The sequence below is a fragment of the Haemaphysalis longicornis genome, unplaced genomic scaffold, assembly GCF_048455015.1.
Source record: "Haemaphysalis longicornis isolate Haplotype H1 unplaced genomic scaffold, Haemaphysalis longicornis Haplotype H1 scaffold_6, whole genome shotgun sequence".
In the NCBI taxonomy this organism is placed as follows: Eukaryota; Metazoa; Arthropoda; class Arachnida; order Ixodida; family Ixodidae; genus Haemaphysalis; species Haemaphysalis longicornis.
The window spans coordinates 104,145,531-104,172,063 of NW_027526407.1; the positions used below are offsets into that span (position 1 = coordinate 104,145,531).

Consider the following 26,533-nt stretch of genomic DNA (forward strand, 5'->3'; position numbering starts at 1 on the left):
TCGTAAGTGCACACAAAAAGGGCTTTCTAGGGAAAGGGGCAAATACATTTGAGGCTGACACTGGAAGCACATACAAGCCAGTGGGGGAGTAACAAAAATGAAAAAAAGTAAAGAAAAAGGGGCGCTTCAACCACTGCGAATTAGTCACGGGAACGACGCCTGCTACGGTGACATTCACGTGAAAGGCACGGGTGACCGGTTGGTGCGGAAGGGGCTACAGTACCAGGATATTTTTTGTGGACGAGTTCTACGAAAGCTCGACGTTTTGTGGGCGTGCATTGCTGCCAATTTTAGTTCGGCGTGGCGGCCGCTAGGTGGATCGGTACTGGAAAAAGGTCCATTGGCTGCGCCACGGCTGCGCTACTGCACGGCTCCCCGGCCGACAGAGTCAGTAGGCCCAGCGTTTCGTCCGCCGGCCGCCGGCGGGTCGTCGCAATCAAGGAGGTTAAAAAAAAAATTGCTTGGTCGCAATTCGTTCGCTTAGTTGAAACGAAGCCAGGACACGTTTGTGAATGGAAGAATGTGCCTTTCTTTACTTGGTTTGTTTGTACACTGTGTCTAGCTCCAAGTCAAGGTCGCTTCACACAAGCGCTGCACATGCGACGCTTCGCTGACTGGTACGCCAGTAGGAAAATATAAGGCCTCTTGAAGGCGGGAGAAGAGTCAGCGAAGTCAATATAGGTACTAAGCAAATAAAATCAACTGATATTTTTACCGTACAGCGTAAAACTAGGGCGCGGGAAGCACTTTTTTACGCTGGGCGAACAAGCACAGCTGTCAGCAGCACGACTACGCATCTGCGAACGCTTTTCCGTCTACGAAATGCAATTGCTAGAAGTGAGCTACTGTGGAAACTCGGGCGACGCTTACTGCACGATCGCAGTACAACAAATAGTCACCTAAGCGGCTTGAAATGCCAAAACTAAATAAAAGTGTAAACCGGTTATACAATATATACCCTATATTAGCAAGGCTTTCGGTTCCCGCTCCGTAGCCTAGCAGTCTGGGGCGGTAGGATTTCACCGTAGATGTTTTGCGAGTCACGAGTTCGAATCCCCGCGGGTACGTGCTTTTTTTTTTTGAAAGTTAACTTTTTTGTTTTCCGCCGATGTTTTCTATATTGAGTTCACCTTTTTTGGGGCCGCAACGTTCATGGCTACACGAACTAGTTCACAAAACGCGCGCAGGCTGGCACTGGCGCGCTAGCGAGTTCTCGTTGGCGTGCTGTTGCCATAAGCACCGACTGCTTGCAGGCAGTGGGCACAGGCCAGAATGAACAGACCCTTGGCCTGGTGCGAACACGCTTTTTACGATACAGGCATGAGGGAGGCAAGCTCCAAATATGGGGGAAAAGCGCATGACATTTGGGCGTCTGCGGGTACGCGGAGGGCGTTCATGCACTGCGTAGGTCTCGGCTAGTGAATGCTACGACTACAAGCCGTCCTGGGAGGCTTATCTTGTGCATTTTACAGCCGACAACATGGCAGAAGCTCGGTACGATGATTACTGAGATATTGAGAATGCCCATCCAACAAAGCCATTGGTTATGTTTTACAGAACCGAAACCGAAACCGAAACTTGTGTGATTGCTAACCTTGGGCATCGTCCAATCACGGCGCCCCTCCTCTCAACGTCACAGCCTTAGTTGGTGCGGCCGCCGCAAACCGCGCATGGTAGTTTTTCTTCTTTCGCGCTTTGTAAAATAATTACCGATTTTTCAACCGTATAAACGATGAAAAGTGTGCTAATTTGAGCCAGTCTACGCAGTGCAAGCAAAAACGGGAGCTTGACAAATTCACTTCAGTGTCCCTTTAATGGCCTCATTAGGAAAGAGGGCAGGGCTGCCCCGCAACTCGCCCCCTCCACAACGGGTCCACTGACAGGCTTAATAACTGAAGAGCACCAGAGCTAACTGAAGCGCACCTCTGTTCGCAGACAGGGCGCTTAGAGCTCACTCAGACGGGGCAGGAGATTATCTCGCGCCGAAACACCCCGGTCTCGCAGTAGACCCAGGAATCATTGCCTATCGCTGTTGATGTGCACGAGCAAATTATCGTGAGACCTTACCAAGACACATGCATCCTGTTCATTTCTGATCATCAGCATGCCCCCTTTGTGGAGAGCACACCACACTAAGTACCTCCATATGGGAATGCCCCCAAGACCCCTTCTCTGAAATCACCCGCACGGAGCAGTGGAGGGAGGAGGCGTTGGTAATCTTTCACAGGACTGTACAAGAAGCACTGGTAAGAAGAACCACTGAAGTCGCCACACAAGCCCCTGGATGGGTGGCCACCGCGCGTGCCCCTTGCTGGAATCTCTCTCTCTCTCTCTGCCACTGTGACTCACTGGCATGCATTTCGGTGCTTGATCTGCGTGAAACACCATGAATGTATTGCAAGACCGCCCGTCGCCACTCTCTTGTTCTTCCTTTCACAACTTTTCCCTTGATAGTTTTTACAACCTTTTCTGCCACAGAGACCAGCACCGCATAACGGTACCCACTTTTCTTAAGCCTGTCAACTTGTCTGAGCAGACTTTCCTCGGTGCTATGAGGGCATCATTTCATGACAGTTTGTGAAACACGTGCATGAATGCGCAATGCCACGCTTGATTAGCTTGGAATGTGTTAAAACAAACGGGAGTAAATCTTTCTCCGACGTTGGGCGCCAACTTCAACATGCCTGTCAAGCGCATTCAATCAGGTTGAGGTCGAGGTATTTCAGGAAATACTCGGCGAGCAGTTCAGTTGTAAAGAGTACAAATCAAGCTAGGCAGATCCCCCATTTTGTTTATCTTTCACATATCTGCCCCGAGACATGCTTTCAGAGGAAACATGTCACATGGTACAGCAAGGTGTCGCATGCACATTGATTCGCTACTGAATCAGTATTCGAAATCCGCGGCTCTATACCGAAATACGCTCGCCCTTTAAACGGCTCGGACATATGTTGTTATAGAGCTGCCATAATGATTGATATAGTAGATAAAAAACTATCCTGGAACGTTTGTTTTTCTTATTGTTGAACAAAACCAAGAAAAAATAGTTGACTGACGCGCCAGTTTTGACGAAGTTTGAGTTGTTCGTCGCCAACGTAAGACAACATGGCGGCGCCCATCAACAAGTCGCGGAAAACTTTTTTGGCTTTTCTTCGTGGGGGCAAACATCTTTAAATGGTTTATCTGGAGCCGATCCTTTCGCATTCTCGTTCGCTCAACAGATTTGACAGTTCGTGCCCCTCCAAAGGGCCGTGCTTCGCTGGTTGTGAAGTGGATAGAGTCCGCACGTAGCAGCGCTACGTAAGCTGCAAACCCACGAGTTTATCTAGTCCGGCCCTTATCATCACTCATCCTTCAGCGCTTCAGCGTTGGTTCCCCGCAAATAACGCGTTACTTACAAGCGACTGTGCTCGGCCGGACTTGCTAGTGATTCATCGCGAAGTGAGAACATGCGGAAACTGTGGAGTGCGTACGCGCGGGTGATGCGTAATCACCCCGTGAAGACGCAGCTGATTACCACCGGCACCGTGATGCTTTCCGGGGACCTGATAGCTCAGACAGTCCTCGAGCGGCGATCCACAATCGATGTACCGAGGGCTGCGAGGTGTGTATGTGGTGTGTAAGGTTGCACGCCCGGACGGTTTCCCCGGTTTTGGAGCACGCGTTCTTTTCATTACTTCTGGGTAAGGACAGCGCGTGCTTGCTAGGTTCTGTGGCTTAGTTAACTTAGTCAATGAGTATCTGCTAATCAACGTTAACAGATACTCACCCAAGACAATAAAAGCGTGGAGGCGTGCTATAGAACATAAAACAAAGAAAAAAACGGGGAGGGGAGGGAGGGGGGGCTCCAAGAAGCGTGCTTGCTACGATCACATTCGACGCGTGGAGCTCTTCCAGACAACCTCGGACCTTCAGCAGAAAAGTTTTTAAGGTCTAAAGCATCCCTAGTGTGGCATGGGAGAGTTCTTGGAATTGAAAACGGCGGCTAGTGGGAGTTCAGGCGAGCGGAGACTGTAATTCCAAACTGTAATCACCTGTAAAAGTATTCCAACGTAGTCGGCCATTACATGGCACAAGTAGCAAACCTGAACAAGTAGCAATCGAGTCTGGGGATGCAGCAGTGCAACAGCATCTTTGTCACATTGCAGCAGCCATGAATTCATGTGTGACAAATACTAATAAACAAAGCATTACGTAACAAAAGGGATTAAAATCGTTCTCACGAAAAGACAAAATGCCTTATGTTTCAGTCCTGAGCGGGGTACACGAGAATGAGGACCTAGACGTAAAAATATTAACAGCAGGACAAGACCAGTGTGTGCTATGGCCAGCGTGCTGGGACATTCCCAAGCATTGCATTTAAATGACAAGCCAGCCTGAAATGGGGGAAATAAATCGCAAATCTTCTTGAAACACTGCAGGTCTTGAGGAAAAGGGAAGCATTAACTGGAAAAGTTGGAGATTGCAAGGAGTGAATTGGATGCCAGCTAAAGTAGATCATATCCGTTTAGAATGTTTTCAAATTATGGGGCTTTAACATGCCAAAGCATGTTACACCTTTGCTATGGGGCGCTCAGTAGTGGAGGGCTCCGGATTAATTTCAACCACCTGGGCATCTTTAACATGCACCGATATATCGATCGATTGAAATATCAATTGCGACCCTGGATCCCAATCATGAGGCAGAGATAATTATAAGGATAAGTATGGGGTGGAGTGCATTCGGCAGGCATTCTCAGATAACGAATGGCAGCCTACCATTGTCCCTGAAGATGAAAGTGTCTGACAGCTGCATCTTACTGGTACTCACCTACGGGGCAGAAACTTGGAGGCTCACTAAGAGGGTTCAACTTAAATTGAGAGCGACTCAGCACGCAATGGAACGGAAGATGATAGGTGTAACATTAAGGGACAAGAAGAGAGCTGAGTGGGTCAGGGAACTAACGCGTGTTAAGGACATATTAGTAGAGATTAAGAAGAAGAAATGGGCGTGGGCAGAGCATGTAATGCGAAGGCAAGATAACTGTTGGTCATTAAAGGTAACAGAGTGGATCCCTAGAGAAGGCAAGTGTGGCAGGGGGTGGCAGAAGGTTAGATGGGCAGATGAGATGAAGAAGTTTGCGGGGCTAAATTGGTCACAGTTAGCACAGGACCAGAATAATTGGAGATTCATGGGAGAGGCCTTTGCCCTGCAGGGGACATAGACAGGCTGCTGCTGATGATGAAATATCGATCGACGCATGGTCGATTGATGTTGTTGCTTTGCACCTCCACCTGAATGCATTTAGAAGATCATGCATTTTTTTCTGGAAGGGGTGTTTAAAAAGAACCTGTTCAAGAAATTTCGTAGTAAAATGGCAAAATGCAGAACCAACCAAAGCGAGAAAGTGATGTACGCAAGGCACCTTCTGGTGTAGCTGTTTGTCTAATATTGTTGTTGAGGTCAAAGACGTGGATTTAATTTGTGGCAACGGTACTTTTTTTGTTTTTGGTTAAAGCAAGAACAGGGATATGGCGAGGTGGATAGAGTCAGTCAAAGCAAACGGTGAAGCCACTTGACGGGAGGTCCATGTAGGTTCCAGGTGGAGAGGCCAGCGTAGGTGCTTTATGCGCCGATTTATCCTCTAAAGTGCTTTGGCAAAATGAACCCGCCATGGCGGTGCAGTGGCTAAGGCATTGTGCTGCTGAGCCCTAGGGTGCGGGTTTGATGCCTGCCGTGATGGCTACTTTTCTAATTTAGGCAAAGAACGGAAAAGCTCATGTTGAGCCTTCAGCGCACATTACAGATCCCCAGGTGGTTAAAGCTAATTCAGAATCCCTCCACTACGGCGCGCCTCATAGCACTATTGGCACATAAAACCCCCAGAATTTGAATTCTTTTTATTTAGCTGGACGATTTGCTTCTGAACATGTAAAAATGAAAAATTGCAGCATTTGATTAAAGGGCAGCGTTACTTGAACACTTGAGTGCAGTTCGTTAGTGACATAGAGGGAGGGCTTGGAGTGGACACATTGTCCATCCCACTTCGACCACATTCCCCCACCCTCAATGTCTTTGCAGGTTCTTTGTCATGGGCATTGCATTTGTGGGGCCCATCCTCCGCGTCTGGTACATCGCCCTGGAGCGAATCGTGGGCAGCACTGGTGGCGGGGCCATGGTGGTCAAGAAGGTTCTGCTCGACCAGGGAGTGTTCACCCCAGTGTTCATCCCCAGCTTCCTGACCACACTGGGGGCGCTCCAGGGGCGCTCCTGGGAGGGCATCAAGGACATGGTGCGGATGGACTACCTGCCCATCCTCAAGGCAAACTACGTGCTGTGGCCTGCGGCGCAGCTAATCAACTTCCGATTTGTGCCATTAGCGTACCGCGTGCCCTTTGCGAGCTGCGTGGCCCTTGTATGGAACACCTACCTGGCATGGAAGGCTAACCGGACATTCAAGAAGACATAGCTGTGTTGAAACTTGTTTGTTTTGGGCAATCTGTAAATGTTTTTGATTGGAGGAACTTCAGCAGGCGTGTTTCTAAGCTTTGCGGTGCTGTCATCTTGGCAAGATTCCAATGTTGACAAGAGAACAGGGGACACACAACAGTACCGACTTGCCTTTCTTTAGTGTGTGTTTGTGTGTGTGAAAATTTTATCTTTTCTTTTGAGCACCATATTGTCTATTTAAGATAGTATACATTTGCTTCTATGCGAATAAAAATTAGCTGTGAGGCAGCGTGCTCTCTCCTTTTCTCTTCTCACTGTGTTCAAGCGCTGTTCTGCACGATTTACTCTTGCCCATGTGGCCAATTTGCCTGTGCTCTGTGCTGTGGGTGGGCTGGCTTGGTCAAACAGTTTTGCCTTTTCTTCACGTGGAACTGTGGACAGGCCTCACAGTACCGTATTTACACGATTGTAGGTCGACCCTTTTTTTTCAAATTTGACAATCCAATGTTGGGGGATCGACTTAGAATCGAAATCGAACTGTCTACCGCTAGTAACGGCAAGAGAAACGAGAAATCTGGGGTGCTACGAGGTGTGGACAGCTTTGTACCCTCGTTCCCATATGGTTTACAGTGTTAACCGCATGTGGCGTTTTCTGCTCACGAAAATGCGCCGCGCTGATGCTACCGCAAATACCACCCGCATGCTGCGCGCTACGCGATCGGCGGCGGCAACTTGGCGGCGTCACCAGCCACGAAGAGGTGCGCGTAGTTCCAGCGACCGCTTGTGACCGCTCTTTAAGATATCACCGAAGGCACAAACGAAGACGTTTGTGCAAGAAAGGGGCTGATGATGTGGTCGAAAACGACACTATAAAGCATCATCCGCGCCGCTAGGGAAAGCGCAAATCAAATATCTGCCACCGTGGTAAGCCTAAACTTCTCCAGCAGCGCCAGCCGGCTGTCCCGAGCGCTTTCAAACTGCTGCCATGAAGAGCGCGCCTCCCCACTGGGGCAAGTCGTCAGGCTCCTCCCACTGCCGCGCTCGTCGCGCGCGTCATACCGACGTAGAACTAGAAGCTGCCGTGCGCGCGGAATCGGCGACGCGGGCGTAAAAAAGTCGCCCTCGCAACGCTGACGCGCACGAATCGCGTGCAGAAACGCGTCAAGAAGTGTTTTATTCGTCCCTAATAAACAAAATGAGTATTAGCGAATCCCTTGATTCAATGAGCGGAGCTAACGTAGCCCAAATTAAACAACATGGCGGCCGCTTCCGTTGGCCGCCATGTTGTTTGTTTTAGTATCGTGCGGCAGTGGCTGCTGCCTGTTGCTTCTATGGTTGTCACCTCGCAGCGAATGTGTTCTTCCCGCTCAACGCGTTGCGCATGGTTATTCCGGGTGCTTATACAAAAGCGTTTATTTTTTAGCATCTACCACACATACCGCGAGCGCCCGGCTCTTGTGGAGCATCGATCATTGATGGTAGAGCCGCTGTGTGGGTTGCCGGAAGAGCTTTTCTTTGTGATACGACTTCATAGGCAGCACTTTTTTTGAGAGAGAGAGAGAGAGAGAGAGAGAGGGAGAGAGAGAGAGAGAGATGCAACTTTTGGGGGTCGACCTACATTCGGGTCGACTTACAATCGTGTAAATACGGTATGTTACAGAGGTGCAAGTCATGCTGTTGTCAGCAAGGCGAAACATTTTGTCCTGTGCTGTTGTCATGTCTTTGTCGATTTTGGGCTTTTCTTTTTCATGAGTGTTTGATGAGTGCTTTTCTCATCATGAGTGTATACCAACGTGCCAAACTGGGAGTTATTCTAGATGCTTACAAAGATTCAAAGCTTTTTTAAGGGGGCAGATGGGTCTTTGGGGGCCGAAAAACGGTCAAAAAATAATTTTCCGGGAAATGGCATTTGTGGCATCCACGACAATTTTTTTTTATCAGTCTGCGAACTTCCTTATCATGAGGCACCACATTTTATTTTAAATAGCATTTTAAAGTGCACCCTACATCTCAGTTAATGAGAACCTCGATGGTGAAACGGCACTTTTCTTGCAATGTTAAGCTAGCATTCACCTTCAGATATCTCGACGCCCTAGGTACAACTAATTTTTTTTTTGCTTTTGATACGTCATTGTGCGAAGAATACAATGGTGGCAACAAATTTTTCAAATGGAGGCTTTGGGAAATTATTATATTGTGTTCAACTGACACCACCTCTGAGCCATTTCTGTAAGAGCACGGGGGAGTGAAGTTCACCAAAAATATGTCAAAAAAATTCTTCCAATGTTGTATTCTTTATTCATTTGTCTCCCTAGCCACGTGGTAATTGCCATTCTGTATGGAGTGGTTATGTTGTAATTGTGACCCAAAATAATGGCAATTATTGATTATCTCAAAATAATCAACTTGCAAAAAATCTGATTGATTGTAGGGTATAACGCGCCGGCGCAACGCAGGCGATGAGGCGCGCCGTAGTGGAGGGCTCCGGATTAATTTTGACCACCTGAGGTTCTTTGACGTTTGCCGAAATTTCGTACACACGGGCGTTTTTGCTTTTCGTCTCCATCAGAAAAGCGACCGCCGCGGCCGGGAACCGAACCCGCGACCTCGTGCTCAGCAGCGCAACGCCTTAGCCACTGAGCCACCGCGGCGGGTGTCTCGCAAAAAATCTAATTGCAGATTTCAAATCGGCGCACAAATCTCTGCAATGCTGTGAAGTTTCATTAAAATTGGTTAGTAAATAAAAAGAAATAGCTCTCAGACCAGTCAGCCCCCTTAACAGTGGTGTCAGCGTCGACAACTTTTACACAGCGAGGGAAATAAAGGATTGTTGGGTAATTTTGCTTGAAAGATGCTGTACATGGCTAAGGTTTTGAGCGTTTCGCCTGCACGCTAACAACAATACCTTGCAGCAAAGCCACCTTTATTGCAAGTGCTCTGGTTGAAATGGCTGCGGCTCGTGTTTTGCCGAAACTTCGCGCACAAAATCTACATGAAAATTGGCTACTATGATGACGCTATCATTTCACAAAGTTTCATTTACTCGTAATTAGTTCACAATAAACGACTTTGCGCCTTTGTTAAAAATTTTGAGTCATTCCTGTGTGAAATGTAAACAGCATCGCTGGTCATCCAAATTCTTAGTAGAATGGTTCCTGATTTTTACCTTTCACCACGAAACGGGTGTGGAGAGAGTTACAAAACAGGCAAACACGCAACTAAAGCCTGGTTTCATTTCCTTCAGGTATCAAAAGAAATATTTCACCTCCCTTTTGAAATGGAAACTATTTCAGATTTCAAAAGGGAGGTTAAACCTCTGTTTTTCTTTGTGTGTAAAGAGAAAGAAAAATAATCTTTTTTGCACAGAATACACCTTTTTGATCGCAGTGACATACAAATCCTGTAGCTTTACTCAGTTATTAATTTTGGGGCAACTTTACGAGGGTAATAGTTTCACAACTCTGAAAGTATTCATAGTTTCACAACTCTTGTTATTGGGATGGGTAATTAACTACTTATTAAACATTTGCAGACGAGTCAAACAGCAGCTTTAAATGGCAAGAATTTTGCTTGGCGCCATTTCAGGGAGTAATAAGTGGCAACAAGGAACCACAACAATAACAACAAACCGTGACTGTCTAGTGTCCAAGTAGCACCGCTCAAAGCTGTTCAACAACATTACGGATGGCTCCTGGCACATCGCACAGAACTGCTTGCTGTATTGCCCTAACAAGTAGCTCACCAGAGAAGACCACATTTGCCAAGCTTTGCAGCCTGCGACATTTTAGGGCAGTGTGAAGGACCACATCGACACAGATTATACTCTTTAATGCATTTTATTCTTTCTAGGTGACTTTCTTGAAATGTGCTCAAATGCATCATTCCACTTGCCACAGGTTTGAACCAATTCGTTACATAATGATGAGACGAGGGTCCACCTTTTTGGCACCAATTATTGGCACAGTAATGTTTGCACTTTCCATGAAGTGTCCACCATTAGCGAACAATGGTAACACTGATATCCACAGTAATGCTGAATTCTCTTCATGGAAGGTGAGAAGCAGTTTCCAGAATGCGACAGCTCTAACAGACAGTGATGAAACTGCTTAATCCGGATAACTGAAGAGCCGCACCCTTGTTGCGTGGTAGACCTACACTGGAATTGATCTCGTGAAGATAAATGCACCATGTAATTATACAGAAACTCTTATTTATTCCTTTACACACTTTACAAAACGATTACAGAAAGCACCAGTGAAGGAATCGGCAGTGTATCACAAACAGAGATTGACGATGGATGTGCACACTATGACGCGAGGAACTCAACTCGATGCCCATGATGAAGGAATGACTGTCCTCCTGCAGTGGCCTGCACTGAGACACGTGACCTCCCGGTCTCAAAGGTCATCACGTGACACCCCCAACTCGGATCCCCTCCCAGGGAGACGGAGAGGTCACGTGTCGAACTTCTCGAGGCAGTAGGAGGGGCCGTTCTCCTCGTACTGCTTCTTGGTGATGATGAGCTTGCTCATGTCCGGGTCCTGGAAGGCCATCACGCCACCGTGCCATGCGTACGTGATGGGGCTGCACAGAGATACGAGGGATTATGCAAAAAAAAAAAAAAAAAGGAGGACATTGGGTATGAGCTTGAAAAAGAGTGAGGTAGAATTGAAGAGGTATGCCTTGGAAAACTAATTCTTTGAATCTAATACTTAACAAAAAGAAATTTCCAGTTTTCGAAATGAACTGAATACAAGCTTATTCTACCTGGTGCCACGTAATTATGAGCTGTGATAGAGAAGTGTTTGGGGTGTTGTTCAGGGAAATCAAAACGAAACTGACGTCTAGCAAAATTCAGCGAGCAAGGGCCAAAGTTCACAAAGTGCATGAACGTATCTCCAGTCTCTTAAGTGGCGGAGACCCGCCGTGGTGGCTCAGTGGCTAAGGCGTTGCGCTGCTGAGCACAAGGTCGCGGGTTCGATTCCCGGCCGCGGCGGCCGCTTTTCTGATGGAGGCGAAAAGCAAAAACGCCCGTGTGTACGAGATTTCGGCGCACAATAAAGATCCCCAGGTGGTCAAAATTAATCCGGAGCCCTCCACTACGGCGCGCCTCATCGCCTGCGTTGCGTCGGCGCGTTAAACCCCTCAATCAATCAATCAATCTTAAGTGGCGGAACAAAGAGGAGCTTCTTATTTATTTCTTATTTGCAGGCATTCCAATTGCGGAGTATTATGTTCATGATAAAGAGACAGCTTTTTGTATACCGTATTTACTCGCGTAATGTTTGGGTGATGAACAGGGATCCCTGTGTGTTTCGTAGGCCCAAAGAAGGGAAGTTTCCCGGTGTGGGAAAACAAGTTTTGGAGTGCCTCGGCACCATGGAAGATGGTGCGCAGTGGGCTGCTGACAAATGTGAAGCCACAAGCGACTTCAGTGAGGAACACAGCTCCATGGCGAGTAGGGGACCACTAGCATGTTGCGAATAGAAAAGAAATTTCATTACATACTAACCTAAGTGTTTTTACAAGACAGGAAAGGCTTTGACAGCGTTTCTTTTTAGCATCTTTATTGCATGGAATCCCAACTTTTAAAAATCTGCCAGAACTTTTCCCCACATAATTAACCCTACCCCCAAATTCATCCTGAATTTTCTGGGAAAAAGAAAAAAGGTAGCTTCATTACGCGAGTAAATACGGCATTCAATTTTTGCAGACTCTGATGTGAAGCCCACCACTTGAGGTTACATGAAGTTGTTGACTATTAATAAACTACTGTAAAGTTCCAAAAAAAATGCCCACCCAAATTTCAGAAATATTAAGTGAAAAATACAACATGGACGATCTTTTGGGTGAGGTGCGAAAAACTATAAAAAAAAGGTGGTGGCGCGCACCGTTGAACAAAACTGCAGATATTAAGAAAAAATGCAAGATGCCCGAAGTTTCGGGTAAAGTGTGGAAAAGACCAATAAGTGAACACATCAACACACGAATAGATGATTTGCAGTTATTTTGTTCGCTCATCGGCACTGAAGCCACCGATTTTAGGGGGTGGGGAATCTTTGGAGTCTTTTAGCAAATTGAATATTTCACTCCTAAAGGGGGCGGGGCAATGTTTCGGGGGATGGCGTTCTCTCGAAACTTTATGGTATGTATTTTTTATATCAAGTTTCCAACCATAGTTGAGCTGTACAAGCTTGCCTCAACTATTTTACAGCCCTTCCAATAAAAAATAAAGCGCCAGATGTTTTACAAGTTATTTGAAAAATGCACGCATTGTCTAGACAGCCACCATGCTGACACAGACCGCAAAGCACTAGGACCAAATCCAGAACACAGCTCAGAGTGGAGACCTAAACCTTGCTAAAGCACATTTCAATGATTCTTTTTTATGTACAGATCACATTTCAACCTGGAGAAGTTTTTACGATTTGCTTATTGTAGAGTGAAGATGCTGTTCTTTAAGTCACAATTTTTCAAAGACATTCTTTTTTTTTTAATCCTCAAATACCGCGCACAAATTTAAAAAAGGGGGGGGGGGGGGGGGGGGGCTCGGAACGGACCAGTCTGCACCTGAGAATCAGTGACCCCAAAAGCTGCTTTCACCGCACCTCCGTTAACTGAACAAGACACTGGTCCACTCTTCTTTGTTTAGAGTGAAACTTTCACCACTCGTGGCTCAAATTCAATGTCCAAGGGACCCAGTTGGCCACTACTTTTAAGGCGAAACTTTCTTGGTTTCCCTGATGGCATTGTCAAAACCAAACACACTTCAGGAAAGCCAACTTTACACAACAGGAGGGAGCATGATGATGGTGAGAAAAAAAAAGGAAAAAAAAAAAAAAAAGAACGCTTTGTATGGCTGGAATCAAGCCTGGGTTGCTTGCATTATAAATTGATTGATTGATTGATTGTGGGGTTTAATGCGCCGACTCAACGCAGGCGATGATGTGTGCCGTAGTGGAGGGCTCCGGATTAATTTTGACCACCTGGGGATCTTTACCGTGCGCCGAAATCTCGTATACCCAGGTGTTTTTGCTTTTCGCCTTCACCAGAAAAGCGGCCGCCGCGGCCGGGAATCGAACCCGCGACCTCGTGCTCAGCAGCGCAACGCCTTAGCCACTGAGCCACCGCGGCGGGTACTTGTGTTATAAAGCCAACGTCTATTTCATTGTGCTATCATTGCATTGAGGGACAGTGCTCGTAGCACGGGCACTTTGGGTTCGTAGCACGGGCGTTGACTTTGTAATTCGGCAGTTTGGATTTTTTAGTTTAGCTCATTGGCAGTTTGCACTCTGATCGTTGACGCTTTGTTTCTGATTGCAGTGGCTTTGACCTGGCACGTCGGCATTTGATTTTCGCACGCAAGAAAGCTTTGCGTTTCAACCACTGTAGTTGCTAGACAGAGGGGCGTCCGATTTTTTACACCTACCCACCGGAAAAGTGTATGTACCCACCAGCCCCCTCTCCCCTCCCAACCACCAAAGCATCCCTAGATTGAAAGCATCCTAACAAAACAGGTTACCTTTCTTTTCACAAATATGGGGGACAGCCCCGAAATCAGAAAATAAGGAAGATTTTTCAGCAGATTTTTTTGCAAAACTTTCCCGCACAAGTGTTTTGGTTGAATCCAAGCAATGCACAATATTCTTTCTTTAGTTTGAAAAAAAAAAAAAGCTAATGTTAGCCCTAGAGTGAGTATGCACTTGATTCTCCCTTTAGCGCCCCCCTAAAAAATCCAGCCTGCCTACTCCATGATGAATCTCGTCAAAAGGCTTGGCTAAGCAAGAAGTTGTTGGGCAGTTATTGTGCCACTCTGCACTCCCTTCCGATCCCCGTCTCCCAGCTTCAATATTACTAGGCAGCCCAGATCCAATGTGGCAAGAAAGTGAAAAACAGAAATCGCTGCAGTGCAGAATGGCTCACTTGTCGGGGGCTGTGACGTTCACCTCGAAGATCTCCGGGCACTGACTGCGCAGCTCCGTGTAACTGCACGGTGGGAAGAAGGAGGAGATACAACCACAGGGTTTGTGACCGGGTGGGTCTTCAACGTCAAGCACCGATTTCAAGTGCCAATCAAGGAAGGAAATACAGTAAAACCTCATCAAAAGAGACACCCAAGGGACCCGGAAACAGGTCTCTTGTAACCAAAGTCTCTTGTGTGTGATGTTGCTAAAATAGGAACACCAACCAAACCACTTTTAGTTAATGTCTCTTATAACCAAGCGTCTATTGTAACAAGGTTTTACTCATGCACCATGGAGTGGGAATCTGACATGAGGGGGTGGTGATTGTCTTTCACCTTGTCAGTGGATACTGTATGCAGGGTGCCTTATGCAATCTTAGTTAGAAAAAAGGACTTTAAATCTGCACACACACACACACACACACGCACAAAAAAATAACGAGTGTACCTGTGTGTTTACCAAGTGGGTACTGCCAGAAATACAGTGAAACCCCAATAATACGAATTTCAAGGAACCATGCAAATGCTTCGCATGACCAGGGTGTTGTATGACCCCCGGTCATACGACGCATGAACAGCGACGTATAAACAGCGCCCTAGTAGACAGTCTCACGCTAAGGGTGGGCTGAGAACTTACTTAAACTACTATATTCAGCACGTTATCGCGTAAGTTGCGAACCTTTAGCTAAAATCCCAAGTTTGTAAAAACAGAAACGCCTATTTTGTGCCCCCCTCCCCTCCGTGGCGTTCCCGCTAGCCCACTAGCCATGCAAGCATGCTACATAACTCCCATGCCGACTCCCACAGTGATGGCTTCTCACTTCTATCTGGAAGAAAATACCCTGCCTTATTTCAGTGTAAATTTGTTTGGGTTCACACACAGTGCAAGGCGTGGATCTGGCATTCACTTCTCATTTCTTGCCCCCATGTCATGTAAAACAGTACTCATGGTAATTAACGAGTTGGTTTTGTCAATCAATGAACATCACAAAGGCACTACACATGCTGTGAAAAAAAAAAAAAAGAAAAATGAAAGAAAATGAGAGAGACGGCTAGCTGCTTGATTTGTTCATATCCCAGGAAAGAAGCTTTAGCAAAAGAAGCAGCATCAACAAAGCCACAAAAGCTGCAATGCTGATGCTAGAACAACAGCTTGGTTTGCACTGGTTGTTCCTCTGATGCTTCAAGCATTGCGTAATAAGCAGGTTTAAGGGGGCACACTGGACTCAGAAACTTTGTTCTTCCTTTCCAACTAATTTTGACGATACTTCATGGACTTGTTCAGTTTTTTTAGCCGATTTCAAATATCTAGGGTTATTAGTTTTGATGTGAGGTTACTACTTTTCAAGTTAATTAAAAATTTTCTTTGATTGTCCTTGAGGACAATAGGAAAAAATCTATTCAACAAAAGATTACCAGCAATGCATGAATAGATACCAGAACTCGTGGGAAGCAGTGTTTTTTTTTTGTTTGTTTGTTTTGCAATCACATACAAGTTTACATCAATTTTAACTTCTAGGTATGTTTGAAGTACTCCTGCTTACCAACTAAAAATAACACTAATCAAACCACTGAAACACAAAATGCAAAATATGCTGCCATATTGCATGGTTTAAACATTCAGCTTCACAGTGCTTAAGAAATTATCTTCCTAGCTGCACCACATACTGGGATGTACCTGTCGAGAATTTCTATCACTGCGATACCACTTGTGGCGAAAAAGGGGGATAATTATGAGAAAATTGTTTTTCCTTAGTTGAAATTGGGCCTCTATGGCTTTTATAAGTAGCTGGTTCTGCTCCACGTATGGAATTTTTGGAGGAAAAACCGTGCAAATCAAGAGAAAAGTGATACCTGAAAAGATGCTTTCTTGAGCAATTTTTCCGTCCCGAAGACCCATGTGCTCCCTTAAATAAAGTACCGTAATTACTTGATTCTAACGCGCACCTTTTTTTCCGAAAAATAGGTCGAAAAATCGCATGCGTGTTAGAATCGGATACGAAACCGAAACTGCCGAAACAACGGAAATTTCGTCTCGCCCATCGCCATCTCAAGATGGCGCCAAAGCTTTTAGGCACAGTTTTTCGGACGCAGGAAGCATAGGCGCCCAGGCTTTTCTATCGGCGTTCACACAAATCGTCCAATCGTTCCACTTGCGCACTTGATAACAGCAATGGCAGCAGCGGCTCTCACGCATTCAAAACGAGTGGTCGGCTTAAGCATGCGCCTCTGGAGAAGTTTGCAGGATGGGCGTGCGAGGCGTGGGCCATGATCCCATCAATCATGGTTGAACGTTCGTTATGAAGTGTGGCATCGCGAACGCGCTTGACGGCACCAAGGACGAGATGTTGTGGTCAGCGGAGAGTGATGAGGAGGGAGGTGGGTGAGATTACTTCGAGAAATAAATCGCCTGTTTATCTCGCATTCGTTTTTCTTGCTCACAAAGTTCCGTGCGCGTTACAATCGGAAGTGCAAGTTTTTTCGTTTTTTTTGCCAGGAAAATAGGGTGCACGTTAGAATCAGGGGAGCGTTAGAATCGGGTAATTACGGTAATGCTTCTGTGTGTGCGTCTCCCTTAAGTCTGTGGAGCCATGCAGTAAATTTTCTCACAAACGTACAGTCATGTTTTAAAAATCCCTGAGCAGGACAATTTGAGACACAATGCACTTCCTGCAATGCACTTACAAATGACATTCAAGAAAATAAGCGAACGAGGCTTAGTAAGCCTCATTTACAAGCTGCTGGGGAGCAGGCAAAAGACGGCACATTTCAACAGTGAAGCTGTTTAGAAAATTGCAATTTTTTCTGTTCACAGTTAAAAATATGAAGAAATTGTTGAGTGCATGCACATGAGCGCAAGCCTCGTGCACGCGGCGACCGTGCACCCGGCAGTTAACAAAACCAAGACAATGCCTAGTGCTTGTGTGTGCATGCCTCACGATGACTGTCCAGTGTCCCCTGTGCGCGTTTGTCAAGCCAAGCATACCCACCTAGGGAGATTGGCCAAGATTGGCCAAAACAAAAAACTCCAGTGTTCGCTGTAATCGAGGCAACACTTGCTGGGAATGAGAAAGACACGTCATAGCGTACGCCCCTCCACAGTGGTGTCCAATGATTATCGCTACCTAAAAAAATGGAAGAAGCTTACACTTACCGCAACAATGATGGAGTAAAAAACGTTGCGGCAGCAAAGAAGAAGCAACTCGGCTGGAATTGTGGAGTTAAACTGTCGTGGTGATCGAGAAGGTCGCGCACAGCTTTGCTACCTCCAAGTCTTACGCGTTAGTGTGAGCTTCCTTCATTTTTGTTTCCTTCTGCATTGCGGTGTACAAGTCTCTTAGATAGCGCCTCTCAGCTCCCGTGCCTGCACACGCAGACACAGAGCATTTGTGCAGCATCCTGCAAAAAAGATAGACGAAGGTCTTTGAGAGACTCACACTCGCTCGCCAAACCCGGGAAAGCAGGCATTGCCGCCAGTCAGGAGGACGTTCTTGAGCATGTGCGGCCGCATCTCTGAAAATGGAAAGCAGGAAAAGAGAAGGAAGAATGAATGAATAAAAACCGTTCGTCTACAACAGGTTCTGAAACTGAATTAAATTGCCGGTTTTTCTGACGATGACTGAGCCCTTTTTGTAAGGGTTTCAGGGTCACAAACACACCATCAGGGGGGACTGTCATAGTGAGGACTTGCGTGATTGGGAGAGGATTTTTTTTTTCTTAGCGCGTGAGGTATGGTAAGGGGCATGAAAACTTGATTAGGGATATAGTCAGAATAACAAACAGCCTTTAATTGAAGGGAACCTACCACGTAATGGAACAATGTCAAGCATGAGAGGAAGAAAGAAAAAACATAGCAACTGAAAACTCCGCCCTGAGTGTTTAGTTCACCAACCCGTCTGGCACAATAAAAACGCCTATTACTAGAGAGCGGAACTTTAGGCAAAATGCCTATTTTTCCCTATTTAACATATGAGCATTAACTAAGAAAAAGGGAGCATTTTAAGCAATAGTTTATCGTGCCTATAAGTGCCTGCTTGGATTATATGGGCTTTTTAGCACCTATTTTGACTATATGGGGCTATATTATAAGCTTTGTAGCGCCTAAAAACGCCTCTTTTCCTTTATGTGTGCCTGTTTTAGTTTTTCGTACTGACGTCCTGCAGGGACTGCCTTGCTTCAGAAGCCCGCAACGGGATGTTTGTCGCACGCCGTTTGTCAGAAAAATCCACAAGCCGTGCCCATCACGCAGAGAAACAGAAACTGCACATCAGCCGCCGCCACCTCAACCCCGCCACATCAGCCAAGTCACCACAGGCCCGTACGCAGCGATATTGCAGCCAACCTCACCGTCACCCCTGTCCACACGAGCTGTTTCGTTCTATGGCTTTCTGACGAAGAACAGAATAGCTCAGTTCTGCAGAACAGAACAGCTCAGTAATTTGTGCGGAATTACTGCTCTTCCCAGTAAAATCTATGGTATTCATCGGTGCTGTGAAGAGCTGATCTTGTGCTCTGTCAATGAATCAATACCTGCAATTAAGATTTCTGTTTGACGCACAGTTGTGTCTTCAGCAGCAGCTACCCCATAAAGAACTTGGCTAAGATCGGAAAACTAGTATGAAAACATTCGCCGTTGGAATCAACAGCTGCGCAGTCCCGCCAACGCAATTCTGTGCTGGCTGCGCCTAGCCTCCAGGCTGCCACACCGCCCATGCGCACTTCTATGAAACAGAGCAGCGGAAGCAATCGGCGCCTTTAATCAATCTCGCTTTGCAGAACTCCTATTCAGTAGCTGGGTGCCATGTGATCAAGTATGTGCGAGCAGCTCTGGACCTATCGCGCTTTAGCAAGAGAAACAAAAAGCGCACATACCGTACTTACCAGATTCTAACGCGCACTTTCTTTTCCGGAAAAATAGGTCGAAAAATTGCATGTGCGTTAGAATGGAATACGAAACCGAAACTGCCGAAACAGCGGAAGTTTTGCCCCACCCATCGCCATCGCCATCTCATGGCGCCAAAGCTTTTAGCAACGATTTTTCGGACGCAGGAAGCAAGGTGCCTAGGCTTTTCTATCGGCGTTCACACAAATCGTCAAATCGTTCCACTTGCGCGCTTGATAACAGCAATGGCAGCAGCGGCTCTCACGCGTTCAAAATGAGCGGTCAACTGAAGCGTGCACCTCTGGAGAAGCCCGCAGGATGCGCGTGCAAGGCGTGGGCCACGATCCCATCAACCATGGTTGAACATTCGTTCAGAAGTGTGGCATCGCGGATACGCTTGACGGCACCGAGGACGAGATATTGTGGTCAGCGGAGAGCGACGAGGAGTGAGATGAGTGAGATTACTTCGGGAAAAAAATCGCCAGTTTCTCTCGCATTCGCTTTTCTGGGTCACAAAGTTCCGTGCGCGTTACAATCGGAGGTGCAAGTTTTTCAGTTTTTTTTTGCCACGAAAATCGGGTGCGCATTAGAATCGGGTAATTACGGTAACTGCTGTGCTGCTCTCACGACTACGGCCCTCTGGCCATACCAACATCGACCACATTTCTGTGCAATTGCATTCCAGCACTTCACAGCAAGATGACGATGAAACAGCAGCAAGCCCTGCTGCTTTTGGACAAACTTCAGATAATTCCGCTGTATTGAGCAAGCCATATTCAATTATGGGCGCCAAAGGGTCTTCGGGGCTGAAAAACCGGCAAAAAATTGTTTTCTGAAAAATGGCATTTTGGGCATCCACGACCATTTTTCTACCAGTCTGAAAATTTCCTCATCAAAAGGCACCACATTTTATTGCACATGGCATTTTAAAGTGCACTCTACTGCTCCGTTCACGCAGAATTCAATGGTGAAACGGCCCTTTTATTGCAACGCGAATCTAGTGCTTTGCTGAGGGATATCTGGGCACCCAGAGCAGGTAAAACTGTAATTTTTTTTTGCTTCTCATACCTACACGTGCGGAGAATACAATGTTGGAAAGAAATTTTTCAAGTGGAGGCTTCGGAAAATTATTATTGTGTTCAATTGGCACCACCTGTGAGCATTTCTGGCAGAGTGTGGCAGGAGTGAAGTTCAGTGCGTTGTAAAACGACGAAAAATAGGTGAATCAGAAAAGCCGTCCCAACGTTGCATTCTTTAGTCATTTGTCTGTGTAGGGGTGATTGATAAATTGAGGCGATAAATTGAGGCAATGCAATGAATCGCCAAAGCGATAAAGTGATAAATCAATCGACAAAGTGATAAATTGCGATGGGATAAATTGACAGGATGCGATGAAGTGACAAAACCTTTCTGGCATCAGAGTGTGGGATTTAACGCATCGAAGCCACACGTGTGCGTTAAGGTGGGTTTCAAGGAGCTGGGGATTTTTTAACCTCATGCACCGAAATGCCGGGCATGCGGGTGCTTTCGCTTTTTATACCCCCATCAGAAAAGCGGCCGCAGCGCCCGGCATCGAAAAAAACCCCGTTCTTGGTCTCAGCAGCAAAACACCTTTGTTAGCCGCTGGCCACCACGGTGGGTTAGACAGGGCGTCCGACAATCTAGCGGATACGGATAAATGGCCTTGCAGATGTGCCTTGCTGAAAAAGCAAGGTGGTTTATCCTGCAGCGAAACTGTTAATGCAGCTTTATTCACAACCTTCCAGGAACCGACCTCTTAACAATAAAGGCACCCCCTCACCCTCTCTCTCACCTTTGGGCAGGGTGTCGACGACGTGGTGCACGGCCTCCGGGATGCCCATCTCGTGGATGCCGATGTCCGAGGGGTGGAACAGCAGCTCAGGCACCATGAAGCGCTCGTTGTTCAGCCGGAGGAGCTGTGAACACCCACGGGTGAACATTCGGGGAACAGGGTGAACAACAGAGAGCGAGAGAGAGAGAGATGCCTTTGGTAGAAGTGTTTGAAGCAGCTAGATTTGCAACAAAATGCTGATATACATGAGGGACACCACACCATTTGACAAGGGGTCTCACACCACAAGAAAAGGACCAACGTAGTGGCTGCTCAAGTGTTCGGAATGTAACCCACAAGTCCTGTGGCCACGTTATGAGAGTAATTTGTGGGGCTGGTATTATATCACGAGCACAATGCAGCTGTTATTAAGAAAACAACACTAATGTAGTTCGTGACAGCATCTTTACTCCCTTAAAAGTTGTTCAGCAGGGTTGTTAAGTAGCTGTGAGAGCAATCAGCCTCCTAGGCAGCAAATATTTCCGCCAAGCTGGGGGCATGGTGTGTGAGATAAATGGTTGGAAAATCTTGTCCTTAGAATCGCCCACACACCTTTTAACTCTTTCGGGACCACTCCCATAGGCCATCGATCACATATGATCGATGGTTTCGCGAGCCTGCACAATACAAATTTTCGCTTGATGGAACATCCAGCGACATCTAGGAGATAGTTTGAAAACTGGAGTTTTCTCTTTTGTGAAGTTTCTTTTTTTATCGGCAGGCGGCACCGCATCAGATATTTTATTCTGACGGGCAGTGTTCTTGCATGTAAACAAACATGGCGTCATACTCGCGCGAGCACGATAAGAAATCCGCGTCGTCTCGTCTCGCATATCTTTGCCTTCTACTGTGGATTTTAACGATGAGAGTAACAGTGAAGAGTCGGAATGCGACTTTAGAGATTGGATTTCAGCTTAAGTGAGGATTCGGGTGTCAATCAGCCTGGAACATCAAATCCGCTCAAAGGTGGGTGTTGGTTTCGGTTTCAATTGGCTCTGGAGTAGGTACGTGCGCTCGAAATATGTTCTAGCTGGTTTATATTTGTTCGCTAGGGTGTTAACTACCTATGGTGGTGATCTCCTGCCACAAGCGAAGAAACGGATCAAGTTTTCACCGAGGCGAGAGCCCGGCGTGTACCTGGGCGATGGCGTAGCCATGGCCCCAGATCACACACAAAACAAAAAACCAGTTACACCTAGCCACATAAAACTTTCGCGATGAAGAAACAAAGAATTGTGTTAGATTTTGTATATCCTGAAATAATTTTATTCTTTTTTAATATTTGTATATTTACGTTTTTTCTGTAGTTTTTTTATGAAGTTTTTACTTTCAGATTTTTTCATGGTGTTATCGTCCGTGTTGAAGTAAAACATGGTATTGTATGTTAAAGAACATATAATTAGCTGTATTTTAGTATATGCTAAAGCAAGATAGTGCCTTTGCTTTATGTAATAAAGAATTTGTAACGAGACCTCCCTTTTCCAACACTTTTTCCGGCGGCCCCGAAAGAGTTAAAACCTTCAGCCCAATGGGCTGTGGCTCTGACAGGTCACTGTGGAAGCCCGTGAAATCATTGGAAATTTCTAAAGCCCTCATTCATTTTTATTTTTTTGTGTGTCTGCCTTCTCAGCCCATAGCCAACGCCATTTTGAGGATTTGTGGAGTGGAATTAACACCAGTTCACATGAAACCAGGCAGCAACGGTGCTGGACAAATCCAGAAAAGAAGTATCACCCCGTAACTATCGGGGAAATGAATGCACAGTTGTGATCTCGAATTCAATGCCAGTTGTGTGAAAAAAATTTTATAACGCTGGCTTTTTTTGCCAGCCCCCTGTTGCATTTACAAGTTTACTGTACTGGAAGTAGCTGTTCACGTAGGTGCCAGCAATACTTTGCTTTATGCTAGTTAGTGTTGCAAACAGTGAAAGAGTAATAGAGCATCTAGTTGTGCTCATTCAATTTTCTCAGTAAAAATATAGCGTGCAATGAATTAATGGAACAAAGTGGACAAGACCAAACACAAGGTGCTCTGCACACACAGAGATCAGATGACCAGAGAACACGTGGAGGCATTCTACAGTGGCCAAAATAAGGAAATATGCATAAACCAAACCACATAAGCCTCGATGTCCCTGCGAAAAAAAAAGACAACTAAATCATCCGTTTTATGTTTACCTGACTAGCCAGCCCTTCCACAGAGCTGTTTTCTTTTTGGTGCCCTGGTTCCTCTGCACACGTGTATAAATTCTTTGTGTATTCCAATTAAGTTCCAGTTGTGAGTCGGCGTCCCTTTATCTTAATCCTGTTCGCTTGTGTGCTGTAGTTTTCCTAAGACGCTCTACCAACTGGCCCAACTTTCCGCCCCACGTCTTGGCTAGTTTGTGCCAGCGACGAGCTGTGTGCTGAACAGAATATGAGACAAAATTAGCCGTTTTTATTCTGTATGTACTTTGACTTATGCAGTTCTGTCTATGCGTAGAAATTACCTCCTCCCGAGTGTTCCATTTGCATACCTCCTCCCGAGTGTTCCATTTGCAAAGCCTAATTTCACACGGCACACACGCACTCTTTCATTGGCCAGCTTTTGACATTGGACAACCCACTTTCATTGTCACAATGGCACTATCTCTACTGCCTTGTAATCACAAAGTGACAACGTGGCGGTAGAAAAAAAAAGAACAAAAAGGAAACCTCCAGAAATGAATTCTAAGAATGTACGACTTTCACAAATGCTGTACCATATGTTGCCACCACACATCTCTGAAACATAAAAGGCATTGTGCATGCTTTAGCCCTGTTCAGTGCTGTGGTCTTAACCCACATTGATGACCAAAATAATTCCCTAGACATACATTCAATAGAACAATTGAAACTCAAATTACACTTGATAAACAATCAATCACCAGCTGCAGGCACTATCTCTTTGTTTTGGGTGGAATATTTAAGGTGCATCTTTTCGGGGTGCAAGCGGGCTTGAGAATTTCGGAACAGCTCAGGAAGCAGGAATATTGCTCTTTTGGAGCAGCTTTGGAGGAGCAAACGCCAAATTTTGGAGCCCAACGGGTCTTTTTGGGAGCAGATTTCTATAGTAAAACATCATTTACTTGCCCTTTTGTCATGTGTGGTAAACACAAAATAATCCAACTGGGTTTTCCTCAAGATGTGATCAATACTGGGCCGACCACTTTTTCAACAAGTTGGAAAAATTTACGTTCCAAGAAATGAAGCATTGCAGCTGACACAGCAACAGGTAATTAAGAAACAAAAAAATGACATGGGCGATGCTTAGAATATCTCCCATATTTTGCACAACTGACGAATAAATGTTCTGGTTGTTATAACATCGTTGCACCCAGAAAAGACCAGAGATGGATGAAGCGGTCTCTCTTGCACGCAAAATTAAAGCTTTACCTTGATTGTACATGTAACGAGATTCCAGACCAGGGGTCTCAAACACTCACCCCACCGACTTCTCGGTTGTGGCCCAGCCTGCTTATGAGTGTCTTCATTCATTTACTTTTTTTTATTTTGAGCGTACTTTGCTCGCGTAGCTGAGGATATAAATTCCAAGAGAACACTTGAAGACGTCCCAAAATCGTGTATGGATCTGCATCCTGGAGATCAGTATTGATATGCTTTTCGAAACCTAGCGCCCAATTCCATACAGAAAGCACCCGCAATATTTACAAGATGTAAAAAAGGGCTTTTTTTCTTATTTCAAATGGCAGCTGACATTTTGTTAGCCCCTCCCCCCTCTCTCCCCCAAATTCCCCCCCTCATTTCAACCATCTTTGATGTCTCAGCCCTTGCGGTAGTAAATTTCTTGACTGCGGCCTGCTCATTGATGTGAGTTTGAGAACCCTGCTGCAGAAAAATGGAAAAAAAAATTAACAAAAATGAAGAGGAGGGAGAAATTAGGAAGAAAAAAAAACTAAGAGGAAACAAGAAATAATTTGAACTAAACCTGACTAGACTCCAGAGAAATTTTTGAAATGATCACATTTACAAAACCAAAGAGGAAAAATTGTGGAGGAGGCTTTACCCCCTCTAAAAATTACCCCCTCTAGTGATCAAGCAATACATGCTTCTATTTATGCAAAAAATACGGTACAACTGTGTTGTGTTAATCCAAATACTGAACGTCCCAGCATTTAGCAACGTTTTTTTTTTTTTTTAGTGGACGCAGTGGGCTTACGGATGTAGGGGGGAGGGGGGGAACGAATCTCCCTCCCCAAGAAGAAAAAGCGGTGCTGTATGGCTAGGCACACTTACCGAGCCAATAACCTGCAGACAGCTGCTAGCTTAAAGGAGTCATGAAGACAAAATACAAGTTGGGTTTATTAGAAAGACTGCTTAGTCCTGATAACAATGATACCAATATCATCGCAATCTTCGAACAAATAATGGAGATATGAAAGAAAACGTGTGACGCAGTCACGACCCCCTAGCCAATTTCTTGCAACTTTTCTATGACGTCACGGAACCTTGCTTGCGCGATTGGCGGCCGCCTAAGTGACCTGTCGCGACGACACATGACTGAACGTCTGTAATGGGGCGTCTAGTTCGATTTCACCGCATCACTTGAATGCTAACGTGCAGTTAACGCAGTGAAAATTGTTTTATTGTTGGCCCGTATGACGTCATTCTTGCTCATAACACGTCACTGTGGCGCAAAATGTGAAAGTTTGTAAATACTTCTTGCTCTTTTTTTCGTTAAAAAAATCATCTTTTGTGGCTGTAATGGAGCTGAGTGAGATACTGAATCCTAGTTCTTTCAAACTAAACTAAGTTTTATTTTCTCTTCATGGCTCCTCACACTTGTGCCAAGGTGCTTGTGTCAAGGCCTTTTAGCTCATCCTATTCAACACGGCATAACGACACCTAACCTTGGGAATGATTACAGGTGCACTTGCGATAAGATAAAATGGTCCAACTGAACAGTATAAATACTTTACTCTTTGCTGTTGACACTAAGAGGGTAGATTGCAACGACAGCTTGTGATGACGATGCATGCTTCATGGCGCAGCACGCTGTGCGGTGAAGCTGCATTTAGGGCCTAGCTTTGCGCATTACCCGCACCCCACGTTCACTCCCAAGTCTTGTGAAATCGTGCCCACACGCGGAGAAAGGATGACAGCTGAATGAATGAGTCCCATCTCACAGAAGCCTCACATTTTACGACACCATTTGGGAGCAGTTTCAGCCCAATGCTGCCTTTTGGAGCAGCGCCCCTGATCTCCTGCCAACTCTGACGAGTTGTCAGGCAAATTTTGTACAATAGCTACGTGCGAGCTCTTTATTAGAACAAGGATTGGGCAAATATTCAGAGACTGTGTGAATATTCAGTTTCAAATAATTCACCAACAAAATTTGCCATTCAATTCAACTTCCAGTGCACTTTCA

At 45.8% G+C, this 26,533-nt stretch overlaps 2 protein-coding genes across 2 annotated transcripts in view; one reads left to right on the plus strand and one right to left on the minus strand.

Moving 5' to 3' along the window:
• The first annotated feature begins 3,095 nt into the window (after positions 1-3,095).
• LOC144141104 (mitochondrial inner membrane protein Mpv17-like) lies at positions 3,096-6,876 on the plus strand. The gene is made up of 2 exons (XM_077672631.1): positions 3,096-3,604; positions 6,062-6,876. The coding sequence occupies exons 1-2, from the start codon at positions 3,450-3,452 to the stop codon at positions 6,447-6,449; spliced, it is 543 nt and encodes a 180-aa protein (XP_077528757.1). The 5' UTR covers positions 3,096-3,449; the 3' UTR covers positions 6,450-6,876.
• Positions 6,877-10,328: 3,452 nt separating this feature from the next.
• LOC144141105 (actin-related protein 6-like) overlaps positions 10,329-26,533 on the minus strand; it is a 48,905-nt gene continuing 32,700 nt past the window's right edge. Inside the window, exons 8-11 of the mRNA XM_077672632.1 lie at positions 21,089-21,212; positions 17,831-17,906; positions 14,354-14,416; positions 10,329-11,014 (exon numbers count right to left, since the gene is read on the minus strand). Of these exons, the coding sequence (XP_077528758.1) occupies positions 10,885-11,014; positions 14,354-14,416; positions 17,831-17,906; positions 21,089-21,212 (393 nt within the window). The 3' untranslated portion in view covers positions 10,329-10,884. The remainder of the gene's footprint in view (positions 11,015-14,353; positions 14,417-17,830; positions 17,907-21,088; positions 21,213-26,533) is intronic.